The sequence below is a fragment of the Hipposideros armiger genome, unplaced genomic scaffold (genome assembly GCF_001890085.2).
Source record: "Hipposideros armiger isolate ML-2016 unplaced genomic scaffold, ASM189008v1 scaffold_129, whole genome shotgun sequence".
Classification (NCBI taxonomy): Eukaryota; Metazoa; Chordata; class Mammalia; order Chiroptera; family Hipposideridae; genus Hipposideros; species Hipposideros armiger.
In genome coordinates, this window is record NW_017731479.1 from 2,502,660 (window position 1) to 2,525,002 (window position 22,343).

General features: G+C 51.5%; 2 protein-coding genes and 1 long non-coding RNA gene across 4 annotated transcripts in view; 2 read left to right on the plus strand and 1 right to left on the minus strand.

The window, feature by feature from the left end:
- Window positions 1–22,343, plus strand: part of HNF1A (HNF1 homeobox A) — a 25,241-nt gene continuing 2,898 nt past the window's right edge. The window contains exons 1-2 of the mRNA XM_019649165.1: window positions 1–1,871; window positions 21,321–21,520. Of these exons, the coding sequence (XP_019504710.1) occupies window positions 1,546–1,871; window positions 21,321–21,520 (526 nt within the window). The 5' untranslated portion in view covers window positions 1–1,545. The remainder of the gene's footprint in view (window positions 1,872–21,320; window positions 21,521–22,343) is intronic.
- Window positions 7,185–22,343, minus strand: part of CUNH12orf43 (chromosome unknown C12orf43 homolog) — a 25,070-nt gene continuing 9,911 nt past the window's right edge. The window contains exons 2-6 of one of the 2 annotated variants that reach the window (XM_019649164.1): window positions 14,231–14,273; window positions 13,952–14,050; window positions 9,059–9,135; window positions 8,453–8,543; window positions 7,185–7,966 (exon numbers count right to left, since the gene is read on the minus strand). In XM_019649164.1, coding sequence (XP_019504709.1) covers window positions 7,618–7,966; window positions 8,453–8,543; window positions 9,059–9,135; window positions 13,952–14,050; window positions 14,231–14,273 — 659 coding nt within the window. In that variant the 3' untranslated portion in view covers window positions 7,185–7,617. Of the gene's footprint in view, window positions 7,970–8,452; window positions 8,544–9,058; window positions 9,136–13,951; window positions 14,051–14,230; window positions 14,274–22,343 lie in introns of both variants that reach the window. The other variant, XM_019649163.1, reaches the window with a different exon arrangement.
- LOC109386221 (uncharacterized) lies at window positions 9,621–11,482 on the plus strand. Its single transcript, XR_002124756.1, has 2 exons — window positions 9,621–9,724; window positions 10,363–11,482. It is a non-coding gene; the product is annotated as an uncharacterized LOC109386221 (long non-coding RNA).

Sequence of the window (22,343 nt, forward strand, 5' to 3'; positions counted from 1 at the left end):
TTTTTGGCATTAATTGAAAAATATATTTTATTGATTTATATATCATAAAATTCACCCTTTAAAAGAACCCACCTTTTAAAGTTCACAACTCAGTGGTTTGTAATATATTCAGAGTTGGGTAATAGCACCCAATCAACTTTAGAACATTTCCATTACCCACAAACCCCTTACCCATTAAGCAGCCGCTCCCTGTTCCCGACCCCACCTCTGACCCCTCCAGCCCCTGGCAACCACCAATCTGCTTTCTGTCTCTATGGATTTGCCTGTTCCGGACACTTTATATAAACGGAATCATATATTGTAATATCTAACCTTTCGTGTCTGGCTTCTTTCACTTAGTATAGTGTCTTCAGTGGTTCACCCATGTTGTAGCACTTCGTTCTTTTTCATGGTCAAATATTAATAATATACCACTGCATTGATAGATCACGTTTTACTTATCCATTCATCCACTGAGGCATATGTTTTTTCCACATTTTGGCTATTGTGAATAACGCTATGAACAGTCACATGCAAGTTTTGTGTGGACCTGTTTTTAGTTATTTTGAGTTTTGCATTCATTTTGATTTTTAAATATATTGTATAGAAATATTATTTTTCTTGATTACTGAGTTTTTTGGTGCCTCCTTAAAATGTGCACCTGAGTCAAATGCCTCACTGACCTCACCCTATTTCCACCCGGAAAGTCTTGTCCCTTGTTAGCTGTGTACCCTCTTGGAGCCTCGAGCCTCAGTTTCCTCCTCTGTAGAATAGGGATAATTCCTGTACCTACCTACTCATGGGTACACATAGGGGGACACTCATAGGGGGACACAATGAAGTAAGGATGCACATTACTGATCCAGCACTGTCACAGACCTGGCATAGTCCTAGGCACACTGTAGACCTAAGTTAACAGCTTTTCCTATGGGCAGGCCTGTGCCAGGCCTGAGGGGGCAGGTCCCCAAATGACTATGACCTTGCCCTTGAGGAGAGCTGGCCCACTTGCCTAGAACTCCCTGCTGCTTCTGTTCCCAAGAGAAACCTGCTGTTTTTGTTCTCCTGCCTCAGCCTGACCCCCCCTACAAGGTCCTTGGGGGTGGGACCCGATGCTGCTCACCCGAAGTCCTCCTTGGCTCCCGGCACCTTCCATCCCAGCTGCCCCGGGCCCCCCACCACCGCCTCCCCCACCCTCTGCTCTGCCCACTCCCATTGAAGGCCGTGGCTTGCCGTCCCTCTGTGCTGCCATGAGGCCTGCACTTTGCAGGGCTGAAGTCCAAAGTTCAGTCCCTTCGCTAAGCACACGGATAAATATGAACCTTGGAGAATTTCCCCAGCTCCAATGTAAACAGAGCGGGCAGGGGCCCTGATTCACTGGCCGCTGAGGCCAGGGTTGGGGGTTGGGGGTGCCCACAGGGCTTGGCTAGTGGGGTTTGGGGGGGACCGTAGGTGCAAGGAGCCTGGTTTGTACCTGCCTGCTGGCCGGCCGGCAAGTAGACAGTCCACGCGGTGGGGGAGGCGGCCCGCTTGGTGGCCGGGGCCGCGTGGCCCAGTGGTCGTGGAGCCATGGTTTCTAAACTGAGCCAGCTGCAGATGGAGCTTCTAGCCGCCCTGCTCGAGTCGGGCCTGAGCAAAGAGGCGCTGATCCAGGCATTGGGTGAGCCGGGGCCCTACCTGTTGGCTGGAGATGGCCCCCTGGACAAGGCGGAGTCCTGCAGCGGCGGTCGAGGAGAGATGGCTGAGCTGCCCAATGGGCTGGGGGAGACGAGGGGCTCCGAGGACGAGACCGACGACGATGGGGAAGACTTCACGCCGCCCATCCTCAAGGAGCTGGAGAACCTCAGCCCCGAGGAGGCAGCCCACCAGAAAGCCGTGGTGGAGAGCCTGCTGCAGTAAGGACCCCCTTCCCCNCACACACACACACACACACACACCTCGGCTAGGCCCGTTCTCTTTCCTGAGAGTGTATCACTAACAAACCCTTCTTGCATATTAATCAGCTTGCTGGCCTTTGATTCTTCACTGCCCCGGCAAGAAGAATTGAGACTCCTGTAATAAGTATGCATTCAGTCATAACTCAAGGCTTCCTCCTTCTAGTCTTGTACAAAAACAAAGGTTGTGGGATCCCTTCAGGCAAAAATGTTTGAGTGGGCCTTCCGGTCTTTGGTCCGCACTGGTTACCCTGATATACCCTCTGTTCAAGCCTGCAGAACCCCCGAAGGCTGGCAAGACCACTATTTCCATGTCAAGCTTTGGTGCAGGGGGTCTTTATTCAGACTGGCTGTTTCATATCCAGGATCCAGTCTCCCCAAGTTTGCCTTGGTCACAGATCCTTAGGAACCCAAACCATGTCTCCAGTCTTGGGGTGTCTCCCACTTCCCAGGGGAGGGACCCTGGCTCAGCCTTTACCCCTCCAAGCTTCTTCCATCAACGCCCAGGGAGGGTTCAGTGTAATCTCTTTTCAACGGGCCTTTAGAAATAGTGTAGGCCTCTCTTCTCTGTGGGTGGGTGTGACCCCGGAGTCATGCAAAATGGTAGCCCTGTGATGCTCCCTTCATTTCTGCACAGCTTACTTCTCTCGCCTACCTTTTCACAACTCATGTCTTCCCTTCCTCCTGCCCTCACTCATCTCTGTAAAAATGTCCAAGTCCCAATTGAAGCCCCTTTTTGTAAATTGTTCAGTACACAGTTTCTGGAATCTGATGACTGTCAAAAGCCTTTCTTCTTGGAGTTTCTGCTGACTCACAGAGAGGGACAGCGACTTCAGTCCCACATCTGTTGACTCCTCTGATCAGGAGCAGGGAGAATGGGGTTGGCTGGATATCAGTGGGGATTTTAATGCCAGGTAGTAGCTGGTTTTGTCTTAATGTATATTTAAATTCAAACATGTCTCAAACCTCAAAGATTAATTTCCTTCTGAAAACATCCCCCTTCCCCCCCCCCATCTTCTGTGTGGGAAACTCATATGCCCCCAAGTTATAGCATTTTAATTTAATTTCATAAGAACCAGTCAGTCACCCTGACCTTATTATGGGAATATTACCCGCTCCCTGCTCGGGATCACATTACAAAGACTTCTCACATCAGCAGCTCACAGTGAAGATGCCATGCTCAGATGGCTGATGTGTGTGTGTGTGTGTGTGTGTGTGTGTGTGTGTGTGTGTGTNCTCTCTCTTCCGCTAGCTTCCTTTACTTTCTCCTGTCTGTTCTCCTGCCATGAAAATAGCTCTTCAAGGACAGGGTCCATGTGGCCTAGCTCACCATCTCCCCGCTGATATCCAGCCCACTGGCTGACACATAGCACGAATGAATGAGTGACTAGTATTCTCCGATGCCCTGGGGACATCAGCTGCTGTGGCCAAGGGAGGAACCTGTACCTGGGTCTCCTCCGGGGTGTCCTCCTAGGTCCTCCCTGTCCCTGACCAGCTCAAACCTCAACCCTGAAGGTCTCTGAGCCTCTCTATTGGGCAGTGCCAAGGCATTGAGACCCAGGAAGACAGTGGCCAAGGTGGGACAATCTGACATCCCTGACTGAGGCCAACCTGCCTGGTTTTGAACCCCAGTTTCCTCACTCTAATGCGGGCAGGTGATTTCACTTTTCTGAGGCCCGGTTTCCTCTGCAAGGCGGAGATGATAATAACACCGACCCACAGCGTTAAGGAGCATAACATGTAGAGTGCATATGTAGTAAGTGCAGTAAACGGTTACTATTATGAGGGGTCCCATTTTACAGATGAGCAAACGAAGGCTCAGAGAGGCAAAGCGACTTGTCCAAGGTAACTCTTACAAAGCACTCAGGCCAGGACTTAGACCCAGGTCCTCCCAACCCCCACACTCTGCACAGCACCCTCAAGGTTGCAAGCTTGTCCTTGATACGTTACCTCCTTTCTTGTCCTCCCCAGTTGCTCTTGCTGTTCAACTTCACCATCAACTCACTGCCATGTGNGCCTACCTGCTGTGCAGATACAACTGAAGCTTATTTCGTTGAATTCTCACAACCTCCCTATTAGGCCCACATTACTCCTACTTTCCAGACCAGGAGGCTGAGGTTCAAAGTGGTTATGGGACTTGTTCTGAGTCATACAATACCTCCTGCCCCAGGGACTAACGTGTGAAGTCTCAGCTAATGCATTTGTTTGTTCACTTTGGTTCATATCCTTGTATTTTAGTGTTTCTCCAGGCTTTGGTTTGTCCCAATCAGGTTATCTGTCTGGTAAACAGCTGGAGGGCAGAAGCCACATCTGAGACACCCAAGAAGCTGTGTAAACCAAGTTACTGTCACTTGCTTGATTCTGAGAAAATTGCCTGAGGTTTTTGTTCAAAGAAGAGATTCACTGGCATTTCTGTTCAAGAGTCTGATTCAGGAACATTGGGGGCAGATGCTTGGAATCCCCGCCCCCCCGTGACTGGGAATTCTCAGGACCAGGCAGGTTTGGAGCCTTTTGCTGTGTGGGATTAGAGCGCCCTCTGCTGTCAATGAAGAGGATGACAGAAGCCCCCCTGGGCTCTGCCTGGTCTCTTCCTCCTACAGGTGTTTTTCTTGCCTTGTGGACAAAAAAGAAGTTCTACGGAAAGTAACTTCACAGGGTGATGTGATTGATCATAAATTCCTCACCAGGCAGGGCATGGTGGATAGTCATGTCCCAGGCATATAACCCTTTTAGTAAAAGGTTTATCTTTACCTTAAACAAGCCCTGTCCATTGTTCCTGTGCATCTAGATTAACATAAAGGTAACCACTCTCAAGAGAGCATAAATCTTGTTAACTATCCTGTAATTCAATCCCCTACTTTGCTTTCTCCCACCTTATGTTCCCTCCTTAATTCAAAATGCATAAAAGCAGCTGCAAACTGCCATTCTAGGGAGCATTGGAGAACTTGCTTCCCAGCAACTGTTGTTAGTTTGGCTCAAATAAAATCTCACAAAAATTCTTTACAGGTTTGGACGTTCTTATGCCGACAGCCTCAAGTCTTTGTTCTGCCCTGAGGGTCAGCATGTGCAGATCAGAGCTGGGCAGGGGCAAGGAGAGTAAAAGGAAGGTCGGGATTCTTCCTGCTCCTGCAAAGTTTACGATCTAATTGTATTGACGAGACACCTTCAGGAAATCACGAGGAAGTGTAGTGGGGCTGGGAGGAAGAACATGAGTTTGAATACAGACAGACCTTGGGATGGGGGTAAGCGAATTCCAAGAGCTCTGAGATTGGCTGACAGGGCACCCATTTTGTGGCACCTCGTAAGGCCAAAGAGAAGTTTTATGCCTTGCCTGAACTTTGGCTTTGCAGACATCTACTTTCCGAGTGGGAGAGAATGGTGGTAAGTCTTCACAGCTACCGTTTACTGAACACCTACTGTGTCCAAAGAGATCCATTAGGTCCGCCAAGTTCCCCCAAACTCAGCGCCGAGAGGCGTTTTGAAAGGAACACAGCGACATCTGTCGGCCGCCTTGTAAACTACCAGCTCAAGGTGGTTCACGGTTTGTTAGGCGGTGCTCCGTTCCTTCAGATGATATCCTAACTTTGTGAGGCTGGGTTTATGGCAGTTGTTCTGATCAAAAGCAAGTATCATGCAAAAATGAGTGTGGAACAGGAAATGAAGGTGGTGATATGTAATCTAATTCCAAGATCTGAGCAGCCGTCTAGAGCCCAACAAGCCCACTCACCCCATTAGTACATATGATTATTTAAGAAGGAACTCAAAATATTATTTTTTCTTTCAATTTTATGTGCATTTTTCAAGCGGCTACTAAGTTGTTAAGACATAAATACTTAGTTGTTTTGACCTAACTACTTCCTAAATATAACTGTTAGTACTTTTGGGGTGGGGGGAAGTGCCATGAAAAAATTACTAAAGGCACCTTGAATCCAGAAAGTCTGGGATCTCTGCATTATGCTCTTCTCAACTTTACAAAAGTTGTCTTAAGCAAGTCCAGGAGATCCATACCTCTATTTTATAGATGAGCCAAGAAACACTAACTCATCTGCCTGAGGCCTCCCAGTGTGGGGGTGGGGTGCGTGGGACAGTGAAATTCAAATGAGGTCCTGTGTGATTTTTAAGAAGTCAAACTGCCACTCCCCACCTCCAGTCAATTCCCATTTGTGTCGTGATTGTGCGGAAGGGCAGGCTGGGGGCTGGGACCAGCTTTCGTTTGTGTGCCTCATCCTGGGAGAGGCAGGGTCAGCTTCCTGATGACCCTTCTCATTTATCACAGGGCCCTACTCAGGGGCCCAGGACAATAGCTTCAGCTCAACTGGGGAGCTGAAGTTGAGCCCTGGGCGGGGGCCCTTAGACTCCCTGGAGGCTCTACCCCCACCCACTGCTGGTCCTTCTCCCAGCCATGTCCACCTTCAGTCCCAGAGGCACCTCACCAGCTCAGCCAACTGGCTGCAAGAGGACTCAGCAGTTAATGAGTTCAAAAGTTGTGCCAAGGATCCAGGCGCCACCCTTCTTGTCCTTCTAGGTGAAGAGTCACCGAGGCGCAGCAGCCTCCAGCAAGCAGCCTCCTGGCAGGAGATAGCAAGCCGGAGAACCACGAAACCACCAAGGGAAGGCACAAAGCATCCTCCCTGTCCTTTAGTGAAGACTTGAGAATTCTGCCCTCACCCGCTCCCCCCATAGGCAGTGAGCTGCCTGGCTCCCAAGCTACTTGAATTGGAGGAAAAAGAAGGCATTAGAGGAAAGGTGGGGTCCCGCTTTCCCAAGAGGTAACTGCAAACGTCATCCTGCACAGTCTATCTGGCTCTGGGGGACTTCGAGCAAGCCATTTAAACCCCTCTGAGCCTCTGTTTCCTCTCCTGGGGGAATAATAGGAGTACCTACTTCCTAGAGTCGCTCTGAGAATTTAATATGTTACTAAAGCTTATCGTAGAGCTAGGTATATATGGTCGATGCACAGTGAAATTTAGCTATTCATTCAACAAATATTTATTGAGCACCTACTATGTATGTACGAGGCACTATTCTAGGCACTGGGAATACAGCAGTGAAGGAGACAGACAAAAGCCCTGCCTTCAGGGGGCTTGCATTCTAGCAGAGGAAGACAGACCATACATAACAAACATAATACATAAGTAAACTATAGAGCAGTGCTGTCTGATCGAAATAGGAGCCACATATGTAATTTAAACATTTCTGGTAGTACCATTACAAAAGTGAAAAGAAACAGGCAAGATTAAGTTTTCTCATTTTTAATAAGGTTTTTTNTACAAACTCTTTGGGCCTTGGCACCTCAAGGACCCCTTCCTCATTTTCTTAAGATTGTCTCCCACAACAGGCTAAGGAGATGGAGGGGAAGGAAAATGTCTCCCTCATTCGCTCTCCTCAGATGGTACTGGGGAAAGGAAAGCTTCGCCACTCGGCCATTAGCACTGAATGGCTGGAAGACTCCTTCTTCCTGAGGCCACGGAATGTTCTGGTACCACGTCTGTCCCATTCTCCAGGGGGAGCACAAAAGGGCAGGCCTTGCTTAGGCTTCTCACCCTATAACTACAGCTTTGCCCCGACCCTTGGGCAAGCCCCAATCGGACCCCTGGGCACAGCCTGGACTTGCCAGCCAAATCCCTGGAGAGGGAGGCAGGTCTTAGAAATGCCTCGTCCCAGAGGGCGCCTTGGTACTGGGGCTAGCTGTGCCCGTTGCCTGGGGTCAGTTTGCAGGCACGGCCGCTGCACTCTTGGCTGGTGGTAACGGGGAAGCCTCACCGGCCTTCTCTGCCTTTTTCTTCCTTTTCTTCTTTTTGGTCCCAAGTGATGTCTGGTCTCCGTTGAGCTTAGCTGACTCCTTTTCCTGCTTCCTGACTGTGGCCTTGCTTGTGGTGGTGGCTGCGGCCAAGTCTGCACTGGCCTCCTTCTTGCCTTTCTTTTTCAACTTCCTTTTCTTCTTCTTTGCCTCTTTCTCCACCTTGACAGGGCCATGGATGGCGGACTCCTGGAGGACGTCAGAGGCTGACACAGCTGCCTCCTGGCACCGCTGCCACTCCTCGTTGCTGTCCTCGCTGCTGCAAGGGGAGGGCAGTCCGGGTCAGCTGGAGTCAGGACTGGGCCCCACAGCTGCCGCTCACTGCCTCGGTCCGAGCCACCAGAAAGGGGCCACAGGAGAAGGCAGTCAGAGCGCTCAGGCTTGGGAGTGAGGCAGACCTGGGTTCTGATACCGGCTTCCCCGCTCCCTAGCTATGTGACCTCATTCAGTAACTTAACCTCGCTGACCCTCGTGTCTTCATCTATACAATGCGGCTCTTCACCGAGCCCAGGCCTCACAGGAATGTCCGAGGCACAAGATGGGCACTCCAACAGCAGTAAGCGCCCGAGGCCAACCCCCAGTGGAACCTCTTCCCCCTCCAGGGTGCTGTTTCCTCAGCTACTTGACAGGGTTCCTTCTCGGCCTGGACCTCCCTGGAGTCGGCTGGACTCTTCTGGGACTCTGGCCAACACAGAAAACGGGCAAAAAGGAAGGAACTTGAGGAGAGGGTGTGCAGTCTCACCTGGAGCTGGAAGGCAATCGTTTTTGGCGGGGATGGGGAGCAGCTTTCTCCTCAGAGCCTTCAGGGATGGATGTGAAGAAAAGGCGGAAGCCTAAAATCCAAAGGGGCAGAGTCAGCACTGCCAGGGGCCAAGGCTGCCCTGCCTCTGCCCTCAAGGAGCTCCCAATCCAGAGTGAAGGCTCAGGAATCGCTCTGATCTAACCACAGAGTGGTGCCTCATGTGATGACGGGACACCAGCTGCCAAATCAGGTCAGCCAGCTCTCAGCAGCTTCTGGAAGGGAGCAGTGGAGCCTCCTGCCTAAGGCAGCTTCCTAAGTGGCAAATGAGTGACATGGGACAGACTCAGGTGGGAGAGGCTGTGGAGTGTGGCGGTAAGGAGCTCCTGCTCCGGGTTGTACAGACGAGGTCCCTCAGGCAAGGGACTTCATTTCTCAGAGCCTCAGCTTCCTGTACAGTCCCCCCTGTAAATAGGCTATCATCATGATACCCGCCTCAAGAGCAGGCTGCACAGATGAAAGGGAATATACCAAACTCTATTTCCCAGTTCCAGACATACAGTAGGTGCTTACTAAGTGATGGCTGACATGAACAGTGTAACTACTCACCATCATCCTCTGGAGTGACTCTCTTCTGTATCTCAGCCTTTGTTGGCTCCTTTGTGACTTCTGAGATAGTAATGGAGCTAAGGGAAGAGGAGACAGTTGTTTTAGGATAAGATTTGGGGTAATAACAAAAACATTTTTTAAAGAGAATAGAGGCGAGTGATCTTAAATGAAAAAGCAGGAAATATACTGGCCTGATAAGAACGCTGAGGCCTACAGCCATAACCTGTAACCAGCGCCTGCCAGCTCAAACTGCAGTGCTTCATTTGTTTAAACCCCTTTATTCCAGAAAACATGGAAGAATTTTTAGAGATACTCATAGTGCAACAAAATGAATAAAATTTCAAATAGGGCAGAGAGAAAATAAATGCAGGAGGGACAGAAAGCGCTGACGTGTGGTGAGGAAGTCCTGTACACATGCTAGAGAGGGCACGCTGAGTTTCCTGGCAGCAAGCATGAAAAAGGAAACATGACCAGTGTAGAGAAATGGTGCAGCGGTCAGCTTATAATAGAGCAGGGCAGACCTGGTTTTTTTTTTTTTTNTGCCCCACTTAGCCCTGGAAACTGAAGTAACGTACTACGGGCTCCACAGTCCAGGCTCCATGTTTTACCTGTGAGGCGCGTGTCATCATCCCCATTTTACAGATGAGAAAGCGGACGCTTAACGAGGTGAGGTGCTTGGCCTTGTCTCTGACAGCAACTAAGTAGGTAGCAGGGCCAGGACTTGAACCTGGGTCCAAACTCAAAGCCCATTCTCGTAACCATCGGAATCAGTCAGGCTTCTCCCGAGACAGAACCGACAGGAATATGTACATATTTAAGGAATTGGCTGGCATGACTGTGGGGGCTGGCAAGTCCCAAAGCTGTGGGGCAGGCCAGCAGGCTGGCAAGGCAGGCAGGGGTTAATGCTGCAGTCTTGAGGCATAATTCCTTCTTCTCCAGGAAATCTCAGCTTTTGCTCTATGGCTCTGATGGGATGGGGCCCAGCCATGTTATCAAGGGAACTCTCCTTTACTTAAAGTCAACTGACTTTAGGTTTTAACCACATCTACAAAACACAAACAAAAAAACCTTCACAGCAACACTTGGATCAGTGTTTGGGGTTCAGTGACTGGGTACTGCAGCCTAGCCAAGATGACATATAAAACTAATGACCTCAGCAGGGCTTCTCTAATGTTCCCACTAAAATGTCCTGAGGCGGCCCCAGAGCCTGGCTGCAGGTTAGTGAGACAGCACCCACCTCCGCTGTCCTGAGTGCCCCGGGGATGGGCTCGGTGGGCAGCCAGCAGCGTCCCTTGCCTCCGCAGTGTCTTCCAGCAGCCTGGTGTTATACCAGAGCACCGAATCCACCAATGGCCACAGCCACCTGCTGCCACCCAACCACAGTGTCATCGAGACCTTCATCTCCACGCAGATGGCCTCTTCCTCCCAGTAACCAAGGCTACCGCCTCCCAGGGGCTGGGACCTGATGCCTGCACGGCCCGCTTGGGGGGTGACCAGAACATCTGAACCTGCAAAACCCTTTGCTGCCACGGAGCTGCTGTCCTTCTCTGGAAAACTGTACCTCAGTCCCCACCTTGCTCTGCCAGTGTCAGAGAGGGAGGGTGCTGAGGTGCCCCAACCCGAGGCGGGCTGCTTTGGTGCACAAAGGCGGACTGTGGAGAGCTGGGAAGCACAGCCTGTTCCTGGCAGGACTCAGGAGGGACTGTCCCTGCTGCTCAGGGTAAATCCTGTCACTTGGAACAGAAGGGGACAGGCTTTGGATGCTGGTACCCCCGGCCTGGGCCTATGGAGAGCCCCAGCACCCTAAAGGGAACTCTGGCAGCCACACGTCTCAGGCCACTAGCCTGTGTAGCTGAGTCACTGAGCAACGAGAGAGGCCCTGGATCAATGTGGCCCCATTCTGTCACCTATGCCCTGTCCAGGCCACTCCATCCTGCCCCCTTCCTATTGACCCACATGCCCATTTGTACCCACCTGTCCCCCACGCACATAAGCATTCCATGAGGGGCTCCTCTGTCCCAGGGCCTGGGGCACAGATGCCCAAGCCCTGGGGGAGCTCAAGCTAACAGCGAAGGCATCCGGGCTCTCCAGCTTCCCACATCCTGAGCCATCCCTCTCTCCAGACCCCGTGACCTCCAGTTTTCTGGGACATTCGTTCCCCAGAGCATCATGCCTTCCGATGCCAGCCTGGCACCTTGCCTCTACCGAAAAGCCCCCCTCAAGGCTAGTTAGTAAGTTGTCCTTGTTCCTGGAAGGAGCCTTGCAACTCTGCACTTGGTGCTAAGTCCTGGGATTGCAGCTCCTCTGGCCTCTGGGGCCCTGTAGACCCTTCCCTGGTTTTGGGGAGAAGCTGCTGAGCTCAGAAGGCAGCAAGGTCTGAGCAGTAGGCAGAGCGGAGGTGCCCAAAGGGAGAAGAGGAAGGCGAGATGAGCAGGGAGGAGCCACCTGTCTGGAAGCTTGGAGGCCTGGTAGGCTGACGGATGGGACGAGGTCCAGACAGGTGCAGCCCCGAGGAGCCTGAGCCCCTGAACACCATGGGGAGGGACAAGGCAGCTGTGTAAACCTGGGGCTCCTGTGACCTCATCTCCCTGACGCTGCTGCAGATAACTTGGCCCTTGTAGACCACCTCCATCCCGTGACTGAGGAAGGGCCTGGGAGAACCAGCACTCCCTGCAGCTTGCAGCCAGCTAAGGGCAGGTCTGTACATTTATTTAACTTTTAGTAAACAAAGAACGTTATCGGAAACTTCTTGCTTGTCCACACATCGCCCAGATGGGGTTGGGCAGGCAGAGGGAGGCAGGGGTACACAGGGGGTTTGGGGAGAGGGGGGTCCCGTACACACCCTCACACCCCACCTGTCTTTCTGGCTCTGCTGAATCTGAGGCAAGGCGACAAGGCCAGAATTTTACCTCAACCTTGAGCTTCTGCTCCGTCTTGCAGAATAGCCTGTGCATGAAACTCAGCTCACAAGTGCTGTGACACTTCGTGAAGGCTCGAAGCTGGGGTGCAGGAACCCATCTTGGGGTGTAGGCAGGAGGACTCCTCCTGTGTGATGTTTATTTAAAATGTCTCATCAAGATTCGGCATTGACCGGGAGGCAGCACCCAAATCACTTTTTTGTTGTTGTTGTTGTTTTTTAAAGATTTTATTGGGGAGTTGGGGGAGGGGAACAGCGCTGGGGAATCGGGGGAAGGGGAATAGACAAGTTGCTGTTGTTTTTTGTTCTTCAGTCTAGTTGTGGATGATGTTGCTTCACTGCCCAAGCTGGCACCATCATTGCGCTCCTCCCGGGCGAGGGAGATCAGTCGCCGGCTTCTGGACGGCCGCTCATGCTGGCTGCTGGCTACAGACGGTAGCTTATGGCAACCCACTACATCGTCGCCGGCGACTCACGGCAGCCCAGCTCCAGGTTGAGCTGTTGTTCAGCATCTTAGCTGTGGAGGGCAGTGTCACTGGCCCTCATATGTGGGATNCCCAGATGGGAATCTGGGGAGTGGGGACAGGGGGTGCCAAGGGCCTTTCTTACCTGGCTGGGTGGGGCCTCTTGATCAGCATCCCCTTTGGTGGGATGGTGGGTGGGGGGGGGAGACTTGATCCACAGCACTTGAGGGTGGGAGCAGAGGTTAAAGTGCTCCCTGGGGACCAGCAGAGGCCTGGAAGCCAAGGGAGAGAGGGGAGACATGAAGGAAGAGAGAGAACGTCCGGGTAAACGGAGAGAGGCTTGGAGAAGCAGAGTTGCGCAGAGGAGTGGAAGGAAAGAGGGGCTTACACCCAGCTGGGAGAAGGGGCTGGGGAGAGAGTGAGGCGCCCCAAGCTGAGAGGAGGCTGGAGTGCTCCCGCCTGCCCCGACTGGGTTTTCTTTAATGCTAACAGCATGCTATTTACTTTCCATTTAAATTTGAGATGTTGCTATAAATTATCAACCAGCTCCTTGTTCCTGCGGAGTTTATAACTAACTACCTGGGTTACTTATTGTTCAGGTAACAAAAGGGATCAGAAACCACCCCGAGAGAAAAAAAGTGGGACCTATAGTCCCAGGGCACAGAGAGGAGAGGGGTTGGGGACCCCTGATGTCCCGCCTAGGCAGCGGGGGAGTTTGAAGCTGGAAAGGATGGTGCAGAGGCAGGACTTCCAGTGGAAGCCATCTGTCTGGAGAAGACTGTGTCTGGGAAGAGGGCAGGGTGGGTCCTGGGTCCCCGGTCTCCCCAGGTGCCCTGTGCCTGAGGCCACAGCAGGACACTGAGCTCCTTCTCTAATTCACTGTGTGACCTTGAGCCAGTCTCTTCTATGCCTCCTGCCTCCGTTTCTCTACCTGGACANTCAGTCTACATGGGGGTATGCAGACAGCAGTGTTTCTCAACTTCTTTGCTGTTGGACCTCTTTTGTCTAGAGCCTCACTCTGGACTCGTATTCCTTGGCACCTACTTTAGGAATGCTGACCTGGATCTTTACAGATGGCATTCTCAAATGTAAGAAAGAGAACTGGCACAGTGCCTGGCACACGGAAAGCACCCAAGAAAGTAATTCCATCTGTCCTTTGCCCTCTCGTGGTGGGAATGCGCTCTTGTTCTCAGGGTTCCTCTCTTATTCTCATGGTAGCAGGATAACACCGTGGTCAAGAGCATGGCCTTTGGAGTCAAACACACTTGGGTTCGAGTCCCAGCTCTGTCCCTTACTCCTTTTAGGCTAATGTTTCTTTTCATGAAGAGCCTCTGTTTCCTCATCTGGGGGATAAGGTGATAGGCGACATGGTAGGGTGATGATGAACGCAGTGAGGGGGCACGTGCCCTGTGGCTGCCATGCTGCCTACTTGTACACTGTGAGCTCCCAGTCAATGTCAGCCATTACTGTTCATATTGATGAGGGCAGAAGAGAAGGTAAGCTTTAGGTTACCTGTCCAGTAGGGCTCCCAGCTTCTTGGCTACATGGGCTCGGAATTCGGGGGTGGTCTGAAGCTCGTTACCATCTTGTTCGTGCTCATCTACCTTCTGCCTACAACACAAAGAGAAAAGACCTCACTTCCTGCCAGCTCAGAAGCTGCCCCCATTAGGGCAGGGACTTTGTGTGTCTCATTCACCCTGACAGCCCAGGGTCTAACCCAGCATCGGCACACAGCAGGGCATCCATATTTGTTGAATAAATAGTGAAACTTGAACCCAAAGTGCACAGTACCTGAGGCTCCGCTGGGTGGTTGGTAACTGATTGGCTACAGCATCTGTAAAAAAAAAAAGAAAACTGAGCATTTATAGAGGAAACAATATCTGTTGTGTGCCAGGCATGATTTTAAGTGATTTACAAGCATAACTCATTGAATCTTCCCAACCACCCCATTAGAGGGGGGGTCACTATTTTCCCCTTTTTCAGAAGATGAAACTGAAACAAGGAGATATAAAATAACTTAGCTAGGGGCGGCCGGTTGGCTCAGGTGGTTAGAGCACAGGCTCATAACACCAAGGTTGCTGGTTCGATTCCCACATGGGCCAAGGAGCTGCGCCCTCCACAACTAGATTAAAGACAGCTACTTGAGTTGGAGCTGATGGGTCCTGGAAAAACACACTATTCCCCAATAAAATTTCTTAAAAAAAATAAATTAAATAAAGTAGCTTAGCTAGAGTCAAACAGCTAATAAGTGAGAGTTGCGATGAGGACACGGGTCAACTGTCTTCAGAGGCCCTGTCTTAACCACCATGCTGAACAGGCCTAAGTGTAATCTGATTCTAGCATTAACTGAGTGCCTACTGGGTGCCTGGTTGTGTGCTAAGTGCTGTGGAGGACAGAGAAGAAGGTGGCCCAGTTATGTCGATCACATTTTTCAAGCCAAGACACTGGGGATGCCTGGCCTGGTGGTCATTCACTCAACCAAATACTGAAGGTCTAATATTATCCAGGTGGTGTTCTAGTGGCTGAATAACTTAGACAAAGATCCCAGCCCTCATGGCGCTTACATTCTAGTCGGTGAAGACAGATGACAACACACACACAATTAAAACATAAAATTAGGTAATGAAAAGTACAGGGATAAACAAAGCAGGGAAGGAGGTGGGGAATTCTGGGTGGGCAGGAAGAGCATCACTGATAGGTGACATCTGAACAGAGATTTGAGAGAGATGAGGGGAAGCCAAGTGGATACCTAGGGAAGAGTCCTCCAGGTGGAGGGAAAAGCACCTGCAAAGGCCCTGAGACAGAAAGAACCCCATCTGGTGTATTTTAGAGCCAGCAAGGAGGCTGGTGTGGCTGGGGGAGCAGCAGAAATGGGGAACTCATGGGGGCCAGATCACAAGGGGCCTGGTGGGCCAATGTGAGGTCCTCAGTTTTGAAGGAGAGGAGGGGCCGCAGGAGGATTCTGCAGAGACATCAACGAACTTAGGATTTTACAGACTCTCTCTGGTTGCTGTATGGAGAGAGCACAGTGGGATAAGGCCAGAAGCAGGGACACTGCTACAAACATTGAGATGGTGAGAAGTGGCAGCACTCAGGACACGCGTATTTTGAAGATGGAGTCAACAGGATTTTGCCGATGGACTAGATGGATGGTGTGAGAAATGAGTGAAAGATGGCTCTATGAGGGCTTTGACCTGAACAACGGGACAAAATGTGCTTGTGTATTTAAGAGGCTGAGGAAAATGGACACTTGGTAACTCTGGGCCCAAAGCAGGGCCACAGTATTAAGCAACTGCAGGGAGCCCAGTGTACACTGTGGTCTGTGTGCACATGCTCTGGAGCACAACATGGAATGCAAAGTGCCTGACGGTCCTGGGGTTGAGGAATGTGGGGCCCTGGGATGGACAGTCTTTAAAGACTTGCTTCTTTTTCTTGCATGCAATCACAAGGGAGAGGAGCGTTTCTTCCGTCATTACTAGAGCAATGGATGTGAGGCGCTGTCATAGTACAGAAGCAGTATTAGACCCCAGGCTCCAGAAGACAGAGTTCAGTTGAGCCCTGGCAAGATGTGTGACCCTGGGCAAGTCACTTTACCTCCCTAAGCCTTTGTTTACCTCATCTATAAAATGAGGGTAAGATCAACAACCCTCTAGAGTTAGTGTCAGGACACAGTGAAGTTTTATATTGTTTTGGACACTTTATTTGCAAGTCCATCTTCTCCCTGGATTTGTAAGCTACTGGAGTACATGGTCTGCCTCATTTTATCTTTACATCTCCAGCTCTTGGCATAGTGTCTTGGTGTGAAATAAATGTTGCATATCTTTCTCAAAGTTGCATACCCGGGGTCTGGGAACAGGCCAGATCCAAGCTTTCATGAAGTTCACATCACATAACCTCTCACTCAATAAATAATTGTGGAATAAGTACAGGCCAGGGTTGAATTCAAGGTACTCAGGATGCAGGAATAAAAGAAAGAAGACAAGTAAAAAGGCAATTGTAGGAAGAAAGGAAAGCACTATCTATGAAAGGAATCACTCAAAGTACNGTCATCAACAGCATGGGCAGCAGCCTGACCACCCTGCAGCCGGTCCAGTTCTCCCAGCCACTGCACCCCTCCTACCAGCAGCCACTCATGCCTCCTGTGCAGAGTCACATGGCCCAGAATCCCTTCATGGCCACCATGGCCCAGCTGCAGAGCCCCCATGGTGAGCACAGGGGGACGGGGTGGCCTAGCAGATACTGTGGTTTCTGTGTGTCTGGTACCGGTGTTTCTGTGTTGTGTGTGTGCATATGGGGGGTTGTGGGTGCTCAGATGCGTCTGTGGCTGGAATGTTTCAGTGTGTGAACACATGTGGCCATGAGTGTGTGCACGTGTTCGTGTGAGTAGATACGCATCCGGGTGTTCATCGGTGTTTGCATGCCCACGCATGGGAGTACAGGTCAGTCCTCTGAACTGAACCCTTGGGGCCACATGTATTTCAGAATTCACTATTTTTAGATTTTCGAAAGCTAATGTGGTGGACATACCATAGATGACATAAGACTCCCAGCAGGGTTTGGGGCAACACTGTCACCAAGTATTATGCTTTCTGCAGCAAAAGGTAGAATTCCACCAAGTAGCTTAATAAAAACTTAAATAACCTCACAACAGACTTAGGTCAGATTTTGCTACCAAATGAGCTTTAGGGCCAAACTTATGAAAACCGACGGGTTTTCAGACTTTTGGAATTCAGAATTGGGGATAAGGGATTGTGGACCTGGGTACATCTGTGTGTATCCGGTTGAGCGCACCTATTTGTGTATGTGGGTGGTTATGATTTTTATCTGAGTCAATGTGAGAATATGTTTTTCTGCTGGTATCTGTGCGTTTTTGTGGGGGTGGCTGTAGGTGAAACTTCAGGTTACATTTCAAGGGGTGTCCTGGAGGGGGAGATCCGCTGCCCTCCGAGTTCCGTACTTAGTACAAGAGCACCTGTGCCTCCCATTCCCTTGCACACCTGTCGTCTCCAGGTGATGGGAGGGGCTGGGTTTGGGTTCCTGGCTTCTCCCAGGCTTCTTCCCACCAAACCAATCTGAGCAGCACCCTGTCATTGGGGAGAGGGTCCAACCCATCTGGAGTTTCCAGTTTTGGAAATCAGTCCGCAAGCACTGCCCCATCGAGCCGTTCACCAGGCCTCGTGCCCCACTTCCCCCAGAGCACCCAGCCCTGAGGCCCTCCTGGGAGAGGGCCAGCCTGGCCCGGGGTGCCATGTCTGTATCCGCCTCTATCTTCTCCCTCCTGGCCAGCCCTCTACAGCCACAAGCCTGAGGTGGCCCAGTACACCCACACGGGCCTGCTTCCACAGACTATGCTTATCACTGACACCACCAACCTGAGCGCGCTGGCCAGCCTCACGCCCACCAAGCAGGTAAGGCCCAGGCCTACTCTGGCCCCTCCCTCGGGCCCCTCTCCAGCGTATACCCCAGGGGCTCAGGAGGCTGCTCTGTTTCCCCAGGTCTTCACCTCAGACACCGGGGCCTCCAGCGAGTCTGGGCTTCACACGCCAGCATCTCAGGCCACCACCATCCACATCCCCAGCCAGGACCCCGCTGGCATCCAGCACCTGCAGCCCTCCCATCGGCTCAGTGCCAGCCCCACAGGTGAGCAGCCTTTCCCTGCTGCCTGTTCCTTGCTGAGGGTGCAGCACAGTGGGCAACGGGAAGGGCCACGAGGCAGGTTTTGAAGGGCACTCTGTGCGCCCCTGCAGTGAGCCAAGAGGGGTGTGAACCACAGGGAAGCGGGCACATCTTACAGGAACATCTCACTGACTTGGTCGAGGAAAAAGATAAAGTCATGGGGGGAGGCAGGGGCGGGTAACAGTGAGGAGTCAACTAGGCTAGTTTTGGGCCAGAAGCGGCTCCGGATTTAGCATTTTTGGAACCATTGCCAACATTTAAAAATCAGGAGCTTTCACAAAGAAATCCAGATTTCTGGCTTCTCTTGGAAAATTGGAAGGAATATTTCCATGCAACAATATGGAAAGCCACCATATCCCACTCGACCCATTCATTTCCATCCCCCTATGACCCAAGCCTGCAACCTGCAAGGTCATGGTGAAAAGCAGGCACTCTGGAGTCTGGCTGCTGGGCTTTGAGGCCTGAGGTGGCCACTTGCTTAGTGCGTTGACTGTGGGCAAATTGTTGCCCCACTTAGCCCTGGAAACTGAAGTAACGTACTACGGGCTCCACAGTCCAGGCTCCATGTTTTACCTGTGAGGCGCGTGTCATCATCCCCATTTTACAGATGAGAAAGCGGACGCTTAACGAGGTGAGGTGCTTGGCCTTGTCTCTGACAGCAACTAAGTAGGTAGCAGGGCCAGGACTTGAACCTGGGTCCAAACTCAAAGCCCATTCTCGTAACCATCGGAATCAGTCAGGCTTCTCCCGAGACAGAACCGACAGGAATATGTACATATTTAAGGAATTGGCTGGCATGACTGTGGGGGCTGGCAAGTCCCAAAGCTGTGGGGCAGGCCAGCAGGCTGGCAAGGCAGGCAGGGGTTAATGCTGCAGTCTTGAGGCACAATTCCTTCTTCTCCAGGAAATCTCAGCTTTTGCTCTATGGCTCTGATGGGATGGGGCCCAGCCATGTTATCAAGGGAACTCTCCTTTACTTAAAGTCAACTGACTTTAGGTTTTAACCACATCTACAAAACACAAACAAAAAAACCTTCACAGCAACACTTGGATCAGTGTTTGGGGTTCAGTGACTGGGTACTGCAGCCTAGCCAAGATGACATATAAAACTAATGACCTCAGCAGGGCTTCTCTAATGTTCCCACTAAAATGTCCTGAGGCGGCCCCAGAGCCTGGCTGCAGGTTAGTGAGACAGCACCCACCTCCGCTGTCCTGAGTGCCCCGGGGATGGGCTCGGTGGGCAGCCAGCAGCGTCCCTTGCCTCCGCAGTGTCTTCCAGCAGCCTGGTGTTATACCAGAGCACCGAATCCACCAATGGCCACAGCCACCTGCTGCCACCCAACCACAGTGTCATCGAGACCTTCATCTCCACGCAGATGGCCTCTTCCTCCCAGTAACCAAGGCTACCGCCTCCCAGGGGCTGGGACCTGATGCCTGCACGGCCCGCTTGGGGGGTGACCAGAACATCTGAACCTGCAAAACCCTTTGCTGCCACGGAGCTGCTGTCCTTCTCTGGAAAACTGTACCTCAGTCCCCACCTTGCTCTGCCAGTGTCAGAGAGGGAGGGTGCTGAGGTGCCCCAACCCGAGGCGGGCTGCTTTGGTGCACAAAGGCGGACTGTGGAGAGCTGGGAAGCACAGCCTGTTCCTGGCAGGACTCAGGAGGGACTGTCCCTGCTGCTCAGGGTAAATCCTGTCACTTGGAACAGAAGNCCCCCCCCACCTTGAGGCCATGAGTGTCACCAGTTCCTTCTGTGCCTTGCCAGTATTTCATGCAAACACAAGCAAATCGGTAGACATCTTTTATCCCACTTTAAATTTTACACCCCAGTACAGCAAAACAGACAAACTCTGTCCATCTGGGCACATACAGAGCTTTCTCAGTGAGTTTTTACAGCTGCATCGACCCGAGGCACCACAATTTAATCAGCGTCCCTTTGCTGGACAGTTAGGTGGTTTCCAATCTTTTGCTGTGGCAAGCCACATGGGGATGAGTCACCTCCTACACATTTGACACACGTGTAACTATCAAAAGTCTCAAATTCTAGAACAAACTGCTGAGTCAAGGGGGTGAGAACACAAGCTCTGGCGTCTGGCAGACCTGGGTTCAAATCCCAGTGCTGTCTGCTTCAGCACTGATGTAGCGAGCTGCTTCTATCTGACACGTATTTGTAACAGAAGCTCATGACAGGATGAGGGGAAGAGAATCTCAGCTCACAGAGTGGGATTCTGGAGCTCAGACACGTGCATTTTTCTTACAACAAGGCCTCTGAATGCCTCCCCATAAGCCCTTCACCTGCAGTTCTGTTGAAAGCCAGCGGCCTGCCCCAGCGCTGTGGGGAAACTGGCCGGGCCACTGCCTCGGGTTTAGTGCACATCGTCAGGAGGCATTTGGACGTTATGTGACTTTTACCGGAGAGGCTAACTTAGAAGTGAGTCCCTTCAGGTGGGATGGGACTCTGCTGGGCTGGTCCTGTGACTTTGGGCAAGAGATGCAAGTGACACAAGTGCTCTTAGCCTTAGTGGGCCCAGCTGTCAAGTGGGAGAATCTTGGTTCTCGCCTTGTTTTCAGACCCGATTTTTTTTGCTAGTAGGTTTCCCTCAGTCATCCATCCATCCATCCACCCACCCACCCACCCATCCATCCATCCATTCACTCACTCCTGCATTCACCAAGGGCGTAATATGTGTCAGGACTATTTTGGGTGCTGAAAACCAGATAGTTCCTGACCTCACGGTGTTTAGTCTCTCTCAGTGGATAAGACACAGCCACAAATAACATCTCCAGGTAGGACAAGGGGAGGGTCTTTAAAGGAAGCACAAAGGTTGAGGATTTTCCCCCTCGGACTTGTGCAACTTTTAGTTGGGAGTGTGTTCATGTCTATATCTGTCCCTGTGCCTGTGTGGCCATGTTTCTAAACTTTTATCTGTTCCCATGTCTGTGTAGAATTGGTTGGGCCCTGTGACCATGTGTCTGCCATGTGTGTGTGTGTCTCTATGTCTCTGTCCTCATGTCCATGTGTCAATGTCCCTGTGTCTTGGCATGAGTACCCACCCCTTCCTGTCCTTGAGTCAGGGTGCAGGCCCCGGGCTCCACACCTGCTTTCATTCACAATCGCCACCCCCAGGGCAGATGGGGCTCCTAACACCCAGGACTCCCAGCCCTGCCTGCAGGGTCACTCCTAGCTGAACGGTCCTCCTTCCAGGGAGGACCCGTGGCGCGTGGCGAAGATGGTCAAGTCCTACCTGCAGCAGCACAACATCCCGCAGCGGGAGGTGGTCGACACCACCGGCCTCAACCAGTCCCACCTCTCCCAGCACCTCAACAAAGGCACCCCCATGAAGACGCAGAAGCGAGCCGCCCTGTACACTTGGTACGTCCGCAAGCAGCGAGAGGTGGCCCAGCGTAAGTAATGACTGAATGCAGCCCCATCTTCCCTGGTAGGCCGGGGACTCTCTACAGCCCAGGGGTGGGGGCTGGAAGCTTCACCACCCCGTTACTCAGACAGGCAGACTCAGAGGAAGTCAGCGGGACTCAACCAGCATTTAGTACCTATTCTGCACCAGGCACTCGGGGGCGGGGGGCAGGCGGAGTTGGGTTGGTCCTGGGCATCCAAAGATGGATAAACTGGGTCCCTGCCTTCCGTGGTGGGGAAGTAGAAAAGATCATTATGATACAGTGAGATGTATTATAACGTGATAAAAACTACTAGCAATAGCTAATGTTTAGAGTACTCGCAGTGTGCCGGGCCCAGTGCAGAGTGCTGCGTAAAGTATATTTTGAAGTGTTGAGCTGACGGTTGAGGAGAGAGTAATCTATTCTTCCTCAGGGGGGCAGGAAGGGTCACACCAGAAGTATTAGACTAAATCTTAATGTGTGAGTCGAATTTTAACCCATGGAGACGCCGGCAAGGGTGTTTTGGGCAGAAGGAACAGTGCGTGTAAAGGCTCAGAGGCGAGGTGTGTGCTCAGGCAGTCCTTCACTGCAAACCTGGGAAGACCTGAGCGCATTATCACTTGGGGAACAATAGGTTTCCTCACTTAAGCCTCACACTCCATCAAATCTCAAGTGCACTTTTACACTTTTGAGGCTAAGTATAAAAAAAAATGTCTACCATGTGTTTTATTCATAATCCAGGTTTTTAAAAGGCAATATACAGTAAGTTAAAAAACAATAGAAGAAAATAAAAGTTTTACAATAAATATTAGATGTCCTTCTCCTAAAGCAG